Below are 15,145 nucleotides of genomic sequence, written 5' to 3'. Positions count from 1 at the left end.
CTAACATACAAATATGGGGCCAAAAATTTGACCCTTGAAATGGGGGGGGGCACTTTTTGGGTGGGTCGGGTGGATGGGATGCGCCGAAACGCATCAGCGTGTTTGTGTATGTGGTACAAGTGCAATTCCCCCGAAAGGCTACACTCATAATGCAGACGCAAACCACAGTGGACCGTTCGAGCGTTTTCCATGGAAGATAATAATTCTATCCCTAGCCGGGAACTACCCCCTTTCCTGCCTTTACCACCCTGCACCCGCAACACACGCACGTTTGTTTTGGGACGCACGATCCCGGGGACTGCACTGTATGTCCACACTGTGGTCCGGGCACACGCCGGGTTGACCAGGATTTTCGGGTTTGCTGTGTCATGTGAAGTTATGGGAATTTATTTAATTTCGAAAAGAATTAACAACAACAACAACAACGTAAAAACAACTATTGCACGCACCGAAACTGGACGGGGTAGAGTGGAAAAGCATATCGGCAATTGAATTTGAATATTGCGCTTGCCTTAGGCGCAGTGGGCGGTGTAAAGGTTTTGCCAGCGCTGCAGGCTACCAGATGGTTCCCCGTTGGATGTGCTGCCATACTGGACAGTAATGGTATGCAAGCTGTGCACATTTCACTTCATCGCGCAACGGAGTTGTTTTAATTTAATACTTTCGTTTGCAACCGTTTGTTTGTGGAATATCGTGCTGACTTCATTTGAGTGCACTCTTTGCAACGATTGTGAGAAGGTTGTTCATTGTTTGTAATTTTGGTGGAATAGTTTTATCCGAATCATTATAGCTGTAGAATTTACAATGACGATAGAAGATGTCGAGTGTTATATTGCTGAGTTCGGGATTGTTATCTCTCACAAGTGGTTTTTTAATAAATAAATATATATATAGCAGTATTAATCCTGTAGGTTCCTAGGGCCTACTCCGTCTCGTGGACTGTATTAAGTGAGGTAGCAGTACTCCCGAGCAATAGCCTTAAAAAAGGCTGGCACCCCAATTTTTTGCAAATTTCCGCCAAGCTAACTACGGAATTTGCCAAAAATAGTCTTGCCACTCTTTTTGAGAATCGAACTTCCCAATAAAAGCACTGCTCACCAAAAACTTGATGTAAGATCTTAGTCAACTACACTGGAATTTTAACTTGATTTACTGGTAATTTCAGGGGTGTTCTTATCAGGAGCCTACGTGCTCCGTTAACGATACATACATTTTCTTCTTCAATTCTCGTTGTGTTGAATGTTGGGTTCTATTCCAACTGGATTCTAGTTTAAATGGGATTTCTGTCTAATCGGAAAATATATGTAATGCGTGTTGCCTATGCATGGGCGTTATTAATTCATTGCCTAACTTAAGGGTGTGTTCTGCCTATCTCAAAATCTAACAAATCCCATTTCATTTATCAAAATAACTACAGTAGGCAAAGATATTTAGAAATATGAATTCTCAGATGCCCCTGCAATCTAAATAATTCATCAAGAGAGCAAAATTCGTATCTTTTATTGTTAGCGGAACTAATCCTAAACCTGTACCAGTGAACCTGAAGTGCTATTGAACCTGATCTTCACCTCATATCATTCCTGAAACTGATCCTTAGTCCATACTCATCCTGGAACTGATCATGTAAACATACTGGTCCTGTAAATGATGCTTTAGCCATATTGGTCATAGAGCTGGTTCCGAATCTACATAAGCCTGAATCCACAACTGTTCTAGAACTGACCCTGAATCCATACTATTTATTGAGCCGACCCCTAACCGAAACCATTCCTCGAGCACTTACTTCCAAAATTTCTACCAGTCCAGGAACTTATTTTGAAACCATATCAATCTTGGAACTGTTCCTGAACTCATGCTGGCCCTGGAACTACTGCCCAGGTTCCACAACGTTAGTTAGTTTGTTTGTTTGTTTGATTGATAATAGAGACTTTGAGTCTTTTAGACTACATTTGTCTCTTTTACTTGCTTCAATGCTAGTGAGTGAAATTGGAGTTTAGTATTTAAACAATCGTTTCGCCGTTCTAGTTTCGATGCATAACTTCTATGCGAAACCATTGAACAGTACAGAAGGAAGAAGAAAACTCTCAAAGCGAGGAAAGCTCCACTGTGTGGCTATCCCACGAGCAGATGGCACCATAAGCTTTTTTGCTATTTTTAGAATGCACCAGTTGGCCACCGTCTGTTAAACGAAGTCTTTTTAGTTTATTTTTGGGTTAAGAACTTGAGCCGTTTAGAACCCGTTTAATGGTCGTTCAGTGGATTTGTGGTACTTGGGTAGACATATTGTTAAGCACAAGGACCTCATTCTGAACCTATTTCAGTCCAAATCCTTAACTGTTCAGGAACTGATTCTGAGTCCATATCACACCTGGAACTAATCTCAAATCGATACCAGTCATCGAACATATCCCCAACTTTTACTTTTCCAGAAACATATTTTTAAAGACCATACCGACTGTGGAACTGTTCCTGAACTCATGGCAGTTCTGAACTCAAACTACTCTCGAAAACATACTGTTGATGTAACAAATCCTTATCCCTTACCAACGCTGGAGTTTATTCTAACCCCATATAGGCTGATTCGGATCCTAAACTAATACTCGATCTGAACCCATATACTCATGCCGGTCCTGGAACTTATATTGAAACTACACCGTTCCTGAATCTTACCCTGAAGCCATACAGTTCCAGGAATAGAATCCGCACCCAAACTATTCCTAGAAGAGATCTTGAACCCAAATCGATCCTGAAAATGCTCCCTTACATGCTAGGAACTAACAAACTAATGTGCGTTATTCTTCATTTTATTTGCACGGTGGATTACAGTAGAACGTCGATTATCCGGGCAGCTCGGGACCGGACGGTTGCCGGTTAATCGATTTGCACGGATAATGGTCCAAGAAATGTCATTTTCATATAAAAATTATTTTATTACTAGTTTTTTATTAGTTTTATGATTAATCCAACTTGAATAAATCGATTAATCGTTAGTAAAATATTATTTTAATCAATAACTATAGGTTTAACAACTGTTCATGAACAAAAATGAATATCGAAAATATCACTAGACACTTTAGAGCTGCACAAAAATCTGGTTGCCCACTTGACTATCGCTGCAAATGTTCGCTGTACGTTTGAACAGCTGTCACATTTATGCGCACGGTTAAGCCGCCCGCCGGTTAATCCGCCCCCGGATAATCGACGTTCTACTGTACTTAGATAAACTGCACATTTTGAAAAAACGGAAATATTTCACAAAACATTTCAGAAAACATGGAAACATTTCAAGCTCCTGCCGTTGAATGTCACGCTGCACAATCCTTTTACCGCTCCATTGTGCGCAACTGACAATCAGCTGTTGTTTACACCGGTACTTTTGACATGTACTACAACTACGAAAAAAGCAGTGGACAAAAAAATAACACAAATCACAACAGTCTGTGCAACAGCGAAAGTGTTGCGTTGTTTTCAAACCAACCGGACACAAGAAGCGTTCTCCGAGCGCGGCCAACAATCCGTGGCTTACGAGCTACGCCCGGACGTGTTTTGCACTGGTTTCGTGAGCAATGCTGAAGTTGCTACTCTCCCCGCACCGACAATGTTGCTGGCAGGGACTGACTCGGTCGGTAGTGGCCGATTCTGTAGAGAGATTGCATAACCTCAACCTCGTTCCGTTGCTGCTATTTCTTGTTTGTTTCAGGTCTTCTCCATACAGCACGGAGGGAAGGAATGTGCTGCTCCACAAGACGGTTCAATCGTTCGGACTGGGGAGGAGTGGGTTCCTGCAACCGATCCGTAACACCATCCAGCGAACGGTGGTCCGGCCCTCGCACACGGTTACGAAAACCAGTTCACAGGGATCGCGACTGATAAGGGTGCTGCTGGGTGGAACGGTCGTAAGCATCACGCTGGGCTATCAGTACCGGAAGTCGTTCGTGCACTGTGAGGCGTCCGTAAACCGGCTGGCCGGCCAGCGGCACCTAGTGGACGATGGGGCGGTGCGGTTCGATTGGTGGAAGTTTTGGCATTACCTGAGGCGGCATTTGGGCAAGCTGATTGGTGCCGTTATGGTGAGGAAGCACATGCAAAAGGTGATTTAACATAACATAATGCTCTAAAAATGGTTTCGAATCCTAGGCTGCTCTTGCCGTGGCATATTTCAACATTCAAATACCGAATCTGCTCGGAGTGATCGTTAACAAGCTGGCCCGGTATGCAGGCAGCAGCCTTAAAGAGTGAGTAAAATCACCTTCTCAATCATGGGGAACGTAACTTCAAACCATCTTCTTCACTTTCCCCCAGCATCAATACCGCAAGCTTCTTTCGGGACATGCGGGGCCCTGCGCTGCAGCTGTTCGGCATGTATCTGGCCCAGTCCGGCTTTACCTTCCTGTACATTCTGCTGCTCAGCCAGATCGGCGAGCAGATGGCGGCCAGCATCAGGCAGGACCTGTTCAAGCAGATCATCATCCAAGATCTGGAGTTTTTCGATCACAATCGTACCGGCGAGCTGGTCAACCGGCTGACCGCGGACGTGCAAGATTTCAAGTCCAGCTTCAAGCAGTGCATCTCGCAGGGTTTGCGCAGCTTCGCCCAGCTCGTCGGCGGTGGCATTTCCCTGTTCTGGATCTCGCCTCAGCTGGCCAGCATTGCGCTCGTGTCGGTCCCGGTAGCGGTGGCCATGTTTTCCCTGCTCGGGCGCTCGCTGCGCCACCTAAGCAAGAAGGCACAGGCCCAATCCGAGCGAGCCACATCGGTGAGTGAGGAGGCACTGTCGAACATTCGCACCGTACGGGCTAGTGCCAGCGAGTACAGCGAGATCGAGCTGTTCCGGGTGGAGACGGACAAATCGGCCGTCCTGTCGCAGCAGCTCGGTGCCGGCATTGCCGTCTTTCAAGCGCTCAGCAATCTGTGCCTTAACGGGATGGTGCTGACGACGCTCCTGCTCGGCGGCCACTTCATGTCGGCGAACTCCATCAGCGCGGGCGATCTGATGGCATTCCTGGTGGCGGCCCAGGGCGTTCAGCGATCGCTCGCCCAGGGCTCCATCCTGCTCGGCTCGGTCATCCGCGGCATGACGGCGGGGGCGCGTGTGTTCGAGTTCCTGAGCCTGGAGCCGCGGGTCGACCTTAAGCATGGCCTGATCATCCCGGACAGCAATCTGCGGGGCGAGATACGCTTCGAGGAAGTTCAGTTTATATATCCCACTCGGCCCAATCAGCGCGTGCTGAAGGATTTCAATCTCGTGCTTCGACCGGGCCAAACGGTGGCACTGGTGGGCGCGAGCGGGAGTGGCAAGTCGACCGTGGCGGCGCTGCTGGAACGATTCTACGAACCGACGGCCGGTCGCATCACGATCGATGGGTACGAGCTGGGTCATTTGGCGCCGAGCTGGCTGCGGGGGGAACTGATCGGCTTCATCGAGCAGCAGCCGGTCCTGTTTGGCACCACCATCTACGAAAACATTCGCTACGGCCGTCCGAATGCGACGCGGGAGGAGGTGATGGAAGCGGCCAAAATGTCACAATCGCACGAGTTCGTCAGCCGGTTGCCCGATGGGTACGAGACGATGGTGGGCGAACGAGGCATACAGCTTAGCGGGGGCCAGCGCCAGCGGATCGCGATTGCCCGGGCACTGCTGAAGCAGCCGACGATACTCATCCTGGACGAAGCGACCAGTGCGCTCGATGCGGCCAGCGAAGCGGTGGTCCAGCGTGCGCTCGATGCGGCCGTACTCGACCGGACCACGCTCGTCATTGCGCACCGCCTGTCGACGATTCGGAATGCGGACGTGATAGTGGTGCTGGATCAGGGACAGATCGTGGAGGTGGGCACGCATGACAGCTTGCTGAAGGCGCAGGGATACTATTACGAGCTGGTGAAGCAGCAGGAGCGCCAACAGCGGCAGGAGCACGATGCACGATCGTACGGTTAGAGGGTGGGCGTTAGTGTGTTGCGCTTGGTTAAGGGTTTAGTTGTTACTGAATGGTTGGGGCCGGGAGTTTAGCAAAATCAAAAGACAATTATTGCTTAATGAAGCAACATCATGCACACTAGGGGCTATTTATTACACGAAACAAATGCTAGCATTGCGTTTGGCTCGAATAAACGACGAGATAAAGGAAATTGTGTGCCTTTGCTCATAGAAAAAAATTAAAACAAACTCAAATGTAACGTTTACAATCGTTTATTTCTATTGTCTTTTCAACAGTTTCAGGTTTATGTCTTGTTAACTACAGCATTCACACAATTTTTCCCTCATCCTCCGTTTGATGCTTTGCCTGATGAACGATGAGCGTTCGTTTGTTGGAATAAGTTTTATCACACTGCTCACACTGGTAGCTCCGGTTTGCCTTAACACCTAACCCACCGGGCGGATGCTTCCGGGCCATGTGCTTCTTTAGACAGCGCGCCAACACCTTCACCCCACACTCCGGACAGTTCTTCGACAGATGATCGCGCTGATGGTCTACGAGCAGCGCCTTTGTGCCGAACGCTCGATCACACTGATCACAGGGAAAGGAGCAATGTTCGGCCTGCGACACGATCGCCGAATGTTTCCGAGCGATGTGCATGTTGAGTACGCGCAGCTTTACCATCTGCTTACAGTAAGGACACTCTTTCGTTTGATGATTGCGCTGATGATCGATCAGCAGCGTTTTGCAGTAGAACAGCTTCTCGCACTGATCACACTTGTAGATGCGCTTCTGAGGCAATGCGTCGGATTTGGGATGGTTTAGCGCTACATGCTCCTTGAGGTACCGGGCAACGATGGTTTTCTTGCATACGGGACACATGTCCAGCTGGTGGTTACGCCGGTGGTTGTTCAGCTGGCGAAGGTTCACGAACGAAGCGTCACAATATTCACATCCAAATGGAAGCGACTGGTTTTCTGCATCCGTTGTCCTTGTAAAGTGTTCTGTGGTATGATCTACATAAAAGAAGATAATTCGTACATATATTCTATTGACTCTTTTCATTTGTCAACTTACCGTCCGTTATTAGCTGCTGCTCCAACGAACCTTCGTCGTTGGAGCTGTATTCCCTTTTGATTTGTACATTTTCCTCAAACTGAGACGCAATCGTTGTGGCACCGATTTCAATCTCACTCACAAACGAGGATTCTCCGGCACTTTCCGTTGAATGCACATTGCTTGCCGCCAGCAAGTAACTTTCGCTCACTGTTCCATCGGCAATCGTTTGCGGCAATAGTTCAGTTGAATCATTTTCCCTTTTAATTTGATAGTTGGCGATCATTTTTGCATAGCTGAGTTGGATTTCGGCGTGTGGTAAGCGTTCTATCTTGATTCGGCCTGGAAGCTGCAACGAATATCCATCTTGGTGTCGTACCGGTGTTGTGTTTGTCGTTTTGGTTGTGGAATAACTGCTCGTGTGTAGCTCAGATTGCATGGTGTTATTGTTTGAGCGTTGATTTAAGAAATCTTCTACTTGTTCTCTGAAGTAAAATCTTTAGCCATTGCTTGAAATAACAACTTTTATCGTTTTCTGTAATCGATTTGCTTGCGCTGGAATGATTTCGGAATTGTTTTGTTTACAAATAAACCTGCTTGACAGTTGGCAAGTGCAGCACCAGCAGAGTGGCCAGATTAATTTGGCGATTTTCGGTAGGCGCATCAAAATTTTATCGGTAGTTTTCGGTAGGAGATTCAGATTTTTTCGGTAGTTTTCAGTAGGCTTTGAATTGTTGAGCACGAAGAGTGGGGGGGGGGGGGTAGGGGGGGGAGAGTAGTCTAGATGGAAGCTAATCTGCTCAACAAAGGTTCAGCAGCATGAGCAAATACATCCTTTATTTATTCAAAGGAGATAGTTTATATTTGGTTCATAGCAGTCACATGAGGCCTTTCGGTAGTGTCGATCTAAAAATTGTACTAGGGAATCTAACCCAACGAATGATTGAGATGCACATTTGCTTCAGAGCGTTGAGGAATCCCTTTTCGGGGCTCCACGCGGCCGCTTAGGACAGTGCAAATCGAATGTGCTGTCAGCAACTATTTAGATTATTTGGATGAATTGGTAATTTAAATGATAACAAAACATAAATTAGAGATGGTTTCTACAAATCCTGTATAAATGACTCCTGAATTGATTCCATCGTATGACAAAATCGCACGTCTTACATTATCTGTCAAATCCCATATACAATTTTATCAGCGCGTCCGGTATCATCGCATCTCATGAACTTCTTTGTTTTCTCTGTTGAATTTCTGGTTCTGGTTGCTCGTGATTTCCATATAGAGTTTAATACATTAAGTGATTTGGGAAATGGTTTTATGAGTTTTTGGTCAGTATTACGAAAAAATCTGTGATTTTCGGTAGGATAAATGAAAAATTAACCCGGTCTCGTAGTACAGTCGTCAACTCGTACGACTTAACAACATGCCCGTCATGGGTTCAATCCCCAAATAGACCGTGCCGCCATACGTAGGACTGACTATCCTGCTATGGGGAGTAATCAATAAGTCACTGAAAGCCCACAAGTGGTACAGGCAGGCCTTGACCGGCAACGGTTGTTGAGCCAAAGAAGAAAGAGAGAGAAGAAGAAATGAAAAATCGGTAGTTTTAGGAGGCTCATCTGTGAGTCGGTAGGCATATCAAAAATCGGTAGGAATATGGATAAATCGGTATTTCTGGTCACTCTGAGTACTAGAGCGAACAAGAAGCCGCAACCTTTTTCGAAAAAAAGCTGTTTTTAATAATTTACAGCCATTGTAGCAAACAAATTAACATCATTATGAAAAGATTGATAAATTTCGATAAAAGTTACTTTATTTTAAAGATAAAAAATAAATAAAATGCCGATAAATCACAATTCGCACGGAAAGTATACAACTCACTGCCATAAACCAAAAAAATATTTGACGTTTCGGAATGACACAAAATAACAGAAAGCAACGCAGGCACACACACACGCAAATACGCCAATCCGTAAACACAATACCCCGACCAGACGGGTCATACGAAAATCAGCCAGCCCAGCGAAGGCAGCGCGTGTGAGTGTGGCAGACTGTGAACGTGAGCACAATTCACAAAGAGTCAGGCAAACAACTCCAAGTGGTGGGCGCGTCGTGCAGCGCTTCGTTTCGGCCGACAGGTAGGAGAAAGAGAAAATCAACCCAAAGCCTTGCCAATGTGTGTGCATCGTCGTGGCGTGTGATTCCGAGGCTGCCTTGACTGTGTGCAGTAGCTGCCCCGTGGCTTCCAGAATTCGGCCCAAATTTGACAAGGGCAGGGACGGTCCGTGCGTGCAGTGTGAGAAAGATAGTGAGCGATACCCGTTCGATAGAAAAGTGTCTCCTTTCGGATGCGACTGCTTTGCTGATTAACTGCTAGTGAAAAGTATGCATTCTTGCAGAGTGTGTGGTTGTTCAAGTTTCTATCCATTGGGCTGGTTTTTCGGTTCGGTGAAAGGTTAAACTTGAACGATCCACCACCCCCGTGTCCCGTCGTGCGTGCTCTGTGAAAACCGTCCCCAGTGGTGTGTGTTGCCCAAAAAAGGGGCAACCAAAGGCAGGCAGAACTGCTGCTTCCGGGAACCCGGGGCCGATCCGTGCCCGACCAACTGGGCCAGTTTTCATTCAATAAAGTGCATTTACGTGTTTATGTTTCGCTGCAATAGAAAGTAATTGAGTGATTGGACCTCTGGTAGGGTGACAAATAGGCGAGAGAGAAAGAGAGAGAAAAAATACACCACAGCCACGACACACAACGACGACGACGAGAAAGGGGCCACATAGCAAAGTGGATACGGTGTATGTGTGGGTGAATATGTGTACGAATTGCGAGATTGCAGGGTTCTTAAGACAATTTGTTGAAGGCATTGAGTTGGAAAAATGAAGTTTTGCTCACAAAGTATTCTGGTAAAGTGGATAGTTTTTTTAATGTTTGCCCATACTTGCCCAAGTTTCACTAGCAAAATAACTTACTTATTGAAGAGTAATTCAATGCAGTGCGAGAACGATTCAATTTATTTGGACAATTTGCATTGTTCAGTATTAGCTATTGCTGAACTTACTCGTGAACTTACTTAATTACAATCAACTCTCTCTTATTGGAGAGCCAATGGCACTCACATTAGAGGGGGTTTCAAATTAGAGAGAATGAAAGTGAATGAAATGTTCATACAAACTAGAAAGACATAGAACATTTAATATGCAGCCTTGGCTGAGGCTAAGGAACTGCGAACACAATTGCAGATTAGAACATACATCATTCAATAAACATGACAACACCATGTACAAATAAGAGGTTTCACAGATTTCAGAGGTTTTCCAAATTCTTCTTCTATGGGTCAAGAACTGTGGTCGGTAAAGGCTTATCACTAATGGGCTTGGCTTTCAGTGACTTACTAATTACACATAGCAGGATTGTCAGTCCTACGTATGGGGGCACGGTCCATTCGGGGCTTGAACCCATTGCTGGCATGTTGTTCAGTCGTACGAGGTAACGATTGTACCACGAGACCGGACTGTCAAAACTGTTCAATTAAGAGTGTTTTATTCGTATTGAAGCAGTCGCAGATTTGAGAGAGTTCACTGTACTTACTCATTATAGAAGATATTTTGAATATAAGCCCAACAAACTTTATATTTCTCTTCAAAGCACACCAATATTGTGTGCTTTGTTATAGATCAAGTATTAAGTTTAATAACAGAAATTTTTAGCTTAAGAGTTGAACCTAAAATACAAAAGCAACTGCCTGAAGAAATGACTTTTTGAGACATTCGCTTGATACAATGTTGTCCTTCTGCCTCTACCTATTTCTTGGGAAATTGTATTTGAACTATTATCCTTTTGGTATTCTTGAGTAAATGACTACAAAAATAAACTTTACTTTAACTCAACAAAACAAATTTTAATCAAAAAAATTAGAAATACGATCATTTCCAATGAGTTAAATGTCACGCTCTAACATTATGCTAGCTGCTGTCAAACCCTGCAAGCCAATCGATTGAAATGAACGATAGTGCAGTGGTGTGCGTGCCGGCTTTCCTCACCCTTCTCGTGCGCGTGTATGTGTGGCGCAAATGTGTTGGTGGTGCGTGATTGCAGCAGCAGCAGCAGCAGCACTAGCAGCAAAAGCCAGCTAACCAAAAGGAGTCGCTAGATTGGCTCAAGTGTGTATGCTGCTTGTGTTTCTTATTCCTATATCCCAACAACACAGCCGCACACACAGTGAAAAGAAGGAACGCTCTGCTTGCTATTTCGGTGTCGTGTGCCGTGTGTCCAAAACACAAGAAACCCCAAAGAAAAACGAGTGGGCAGTGGCCGTGAGAGTGCGTGAAGACGGCGGGATGCTGTGTTGTGTGTTGCATTCTTCAGCGTACAGTAAATCACAAGTTTGGTATTGTTTTGAGCAATTCCCCTGATGAATAGGGGTGTGTATGTGTATGTGAGCGTGTGCGTGTGTAATATATGTTTGACAAAGTTGGAAGGGCAGGGAAGGTGCGCTGTGTGGGGTCGGGTTGGTTTTGTTCATGTTCAAACTGGTGCGACAACGCTCTCGGGATACAGCAAGGACGACGATACAGAGCGTCAAAAAAGGGAGAATTTATGAGGTCAGATGAAACACAAAGCACAAGTGCACAAGTGCACCATATCAGGGCAGCATATTTATGCTCCCGTGTGTGTCTTTGAGAAGTAAAACTTTCAAAGAAACAAACAAAAAAGTGCCGCTTTGTTTGTATTTTCTTTGTGAATGTCGGGATATCCTTCCCGCGAAAGGGAAGCTGCATGTTTTGGAGGGGGAGGGGGAGGTGAAAATTTCGAGGTCATTCGCGGGAGAACAGTGGCGTGGTTGCTCTCTTGTTTTTTGGCGGTGGGATGAAAATGAGCAAGTAAGCAAATAGAGGAAAGGTCTCAGGCCTACTTTGATTGTGAGTGGTGTCAATGTAGTGGAACGGTTCGAACGGTTTGTGACAATTATCCTTCCCGAACTGCAGCGGGCGTTGCGTATGTGTCATCATGTGTTTGCCCTTATTTCTGCGAGTGTGTAGATGTTCATGTGTGCATTAAGAAATGTGAAGAATTTAGAAAAAAATAAACAAGGCAAACATACCCACCCACACCCGCAAGAAAGAGTGCGTAAAACAGGCGTCCAATAGGGCCTCGCCTAGGTGTGAAGTCATACAATTCCAATGTGGGCTCACATTTTTCTAACAAGAATCCTACTAAAGTGTTTCATTTCAAAGTGTTTATTCTTTCCCTTTGTCCCAACAGCAACAGTGCGTGTTTGTGTGTGTGTGTGTGATTTGTATGTGTGTACATGTGAAATGTAATCGTCTGTAGACGTGTCAGTGTATGTGAGCATGTGTAGTAGTTAGGCTGCTAGAGCAACGGGAAAGCTGGAAAACCCGTCTCTAAAGTCAACCTCCTCCGCACCAACAGGTGAAATGACAGCGTCGTAGATTTGTGCGGATTAGTGCAGTGTAAGAAGAAAGTGTAGCAAAGAAGAAGAAGAAGAAGTAGTGCAGAGAGAACGAGAGAAAGCAAACACTCCCGTCCTCCCATCCCATCGGCTCAACGGTTTGGGGAAAAGCCCCAATGTGAAGTGAAATTATCGAGGTGTGATTACACTTGCCAATTGTTGAATAAAAGTTCGCCAACCCAGCAAAAAGGGAAAGGCATAAGTGTGTGTGTGTCTGTGTGTGTGTCCGTAGTTTTGGCAACAAAGAATTCCCGCAAAACCACGGGAAATATCGTCGATTTTGTGAAGTGCTTCCGACAGAACGATGGGCAATTGCTTCAGCAGCACGGCCAAGGCCGACCCGAAGGACCCGATCGGACCGGGACCGATCGACAGCGAGCCGGTGCTGGCCGGCAATCCGGTGGCCACGCCGCCCCAGGAAGCGATCCGCCAGCCGATGCCGGCCCTGCCCGATCCGGGCAACGATTCGATCAGCACGGCCAAGATCTTCGTCGCGCTGTACGACTACGATGCCCGCACCGACGAGGATCTGAGCTTCCGCAAGGGCGAACATTTGGAGATACTCAACGACACTCAGGTAGGTGTGCAGCAAGGTGGCTGTGGGAATGCGGAAGGTTGTAATAAAACTCCGCTAAGGAGCACAGGAGAGGACTTGTGGTCGGTTTTTATTGAAGATTTTTTAAATGCGCAGGATCGAAATCATTTTTTTTCTTGGGAGGATGTAGACGTGAGAACAGTAAACTATCGGAGCGAAGACTAACCCGCATGAGGATGTTTGTTGGTGTTGGGAAGGAGGGATGGGAAGCGAACGAGCAGAAGGACCCGCGGGAAGCCTATAAAATTACCAAATCCTCACGATGATTGCCCAAGCTGAAAGCCCAGAACCCGAAGGAAGGGAACAAACAAACAGCACAAACACACGGAAAGGGAGAATGAGAAGCACAGCAAGAATTGGGCTGTGGTCTGTGCTCTCTGCTGACGGCCATCGGGGCCCAATCGTGTCTTGTGAGAATGTCTCGATCTAAAATTATCGCCACCAGCCAGTCAGCCAGCATCAGAAGCATTGAACGCAGGCTGATGATGATGATGGAGAATGGAAAGTTGCCACAGAGCAACAACCAACGGACAAAAAAAAAGGCATAAGCCAGGGACAGAGGGATGGAATTTGGTGCCTTTTTTGTTGGTTTGTTTGATGCGAGCGGAGAATGAGAATGAATAGAACTTGTTCCCAACACACAAACACACACACACACAGACGCTCGTATCCGACCCGATGATCTTTCATTAAAAGGTCCACCGATCGTGGGCCCATAGTGTGCTCGCCCCGGTCCCCTGGCCGTGCCTGCTCTACGGGCTGTTTGGCGTTTTTTCCTGTTTTGTTTGGTTCTGTTTTGGCGCTGGCCTGGGCGCTGGATTTGATCATGACGCAAGGGGGTAGTAACACTGATCGTGGGTACTGCTCGGTGTGTTCCAGGGTGCATATGTTTATGTTTTTGGAGCTCGTTTCTTTTTTGTTGTGCGAGCTGTAGTGGTGTCGCTTTTGGAACTTTTTTTGTCTGCGTGTGTTGTGTTTCGGTAATCCGAAACTTTGATGGAAGGTTTTAGGTTCTAGGAGAAGAGCGGAAAGGTAAATTCAAAACTGGGTGGTTGGGTTGAGGCCTTTGATGTTGGTCTTTCTGTTACTGTTGTTGCTGTTATTGCCGCTATAATCACCACATGACGAGGTGAAATTGCCGAAAGGAGGAACGATTAGTGGCAATTTTTCTTTCGTCACAATAGAAAGACACTTTTTTGGCGGGCTCAGAACCATTTGATGGCTCTAAAATGGTTTTTGTTGCTGGCTATTGTCATTCGGTAACTATCTGTACCTAAACCTTTGATTGTAGCGCGAATTATTGAGTGACATTCCGTTGTTCCTTTTTAGACTGTTTCAGTTTTTCGTTGGTTCTTGAGTTTATAGTAGTTATTATATTAACATAACAAGCTGATAATCTATCAGATCTAATGATCCACAGATAAAGACATCATTCAGAAAATGAAGGATAAAATGATATTGTGTTTGCAAAACTGTAGATAAAGTTCAGGAGAACTTGTTGGAAGTCTTATGGAAGCCGCAAGCTGGTGCGTAGACCTTCTCCTCTTTAGCTATGGGTTAACAATGTGGTAAAGGGTTTCGACATGTCTAGAAAGCTTTATAATGCCGGTCAGACTGCGTAGGGTGCTATGCCATAAAGAAGAATTCAAGGAATAAACTACACCCTTTCATCTGAAGGGTCGTTGTTTAGTGATCATTTATGAGTTTGATGAATAAGTAATTGGGGAATATTGAACCGGTTCTGAGAATCTTCTTTCACTATCAAGCTGAATTGCTTTGGATGGCAAGAATTAATCATTTTTGCAAAACGATTATCAATGGAATAATCGAGTGTCGATTGACTCATCCAAGTGGCCAGATGCCTTTGAAACATTTGAAAACAAGTTAAATTCGGAAATTTTTGACAATCCAAATGCATGCAGCATTGGGACATACACTACCCTTTGCTTTTTGTTACGCAACTTGGGAACTCGGACAGGTCCCATGCATATTGTGTACAGTAATTTGTTCAACATGTCGGCAAGAACGAACCCTCCGAGGGACCCCGGAACCCGGACCGAACCAGCAGCAGCAGCCGCCGGCTTGACTCAATGATGTACCAATGC

The 15,145-nt window shown here is 45.8% G+C and overlaps 3 protein-coding genes across 13 annotated transcripts in view; 2 read left to right on the top strand and 1 right to left on the bottom strand.

The window, feature by feature from the left end:
- The first annotated feature begins 3,357 nt into the window (after positions 1–3,357).
- LOC1276927 (mitochondrial potassium channel ATP-binding subunit) lies at positions 3,358–6,163 on the top strand. The gene is made up of 4 exons (XM_316337.5): positions 3,358–3,622; positions 3,701–4,070; positions 4,138–4,235; positions 4,303–6,163. Exons 1-4 carry the CDS (start codon positions 3,567–3,569, stop codon positions 5,933–5,935), a joined length of 2,157 nt encoding a protein of 718 aa, XP_316337.5. The 5' UTR covers positions 3,358–3,566; the 3' UTR covers positions 5,936–6,163.
- Positions 6,164–6,171: 8 nt separating this feature from the next.
- LOC1276926 (zinc finger protein 605) lies at positions 6,172–7,583 on the bottom strand. The gene is made up of 2 exons (XM_316336.5): positions 6,993–7,583; positions 6,172–6,931 (listed from the first exon to the last, which is right to left on the bottom strand). The coding sequence occupies exons 1-2, from the start codon at positions 7,408–7,410 to the stop codon at positions 6,243–6,245; spliced, it is 1,107 nt and encodes a 368-aa protein (XP_316336.5). The 5' UTR covers positions 7,411–7,583; the 3' UTR covers positions 6,172–6,242.
- Positions 7,584–8,951: 1,368 nt separating this feature from the next.
- Positions 8,952–15,145, top strand: part of LOC1276925 (tyrosine-protein kinase Src42A) — a 90,928-nt gene continuing 84,734 nt past the window's right edge. Inside the window, exons 1-2 of one of the 11 annotated variants that reach the window (XM_061651438.1) lie at positions 8,952–9,112; positions 12,238–13,022. In XM_061651438.1, coding sequence (XP_061507422.1) covers positions 12,750–13,022 — 273 coding nt within the window. In that variant the 5' untranslated portion in view covers positions 8,952–9,112; positions 12,238–12,749. Of the gene's footprint in view, positions 9,151–9,176; positions 9,283–9,339; positions 9,358–10,946; positions 11,363–12,209; positions 13,023–15,145 lie in introns of those variants that run through there. The other 10 variants (XM_061651441.1, XM_061651447.1, XM_061651440.1 and 7 more) reach the window with 10 other exon arrangements.

The sequence above is a fragment of the Anopheles gambiae genome, chromosome 2, assembly GCF_943734735.2.
Source record: "Anopheles gambiae chromosome 2, idAnoGambNW_F1_1, whole genome shotgun sequence".
Taxonomy (NCBI): domain Eukaryota; kingdom Metazoa; phylum Arthropoda; class Insecta; order Diptera; family Culicidae; genus Anopheles; species Anopheles gambiae.
This window is presented reverse-complemented; position numbering and strand designations above follow the sequence as displayed.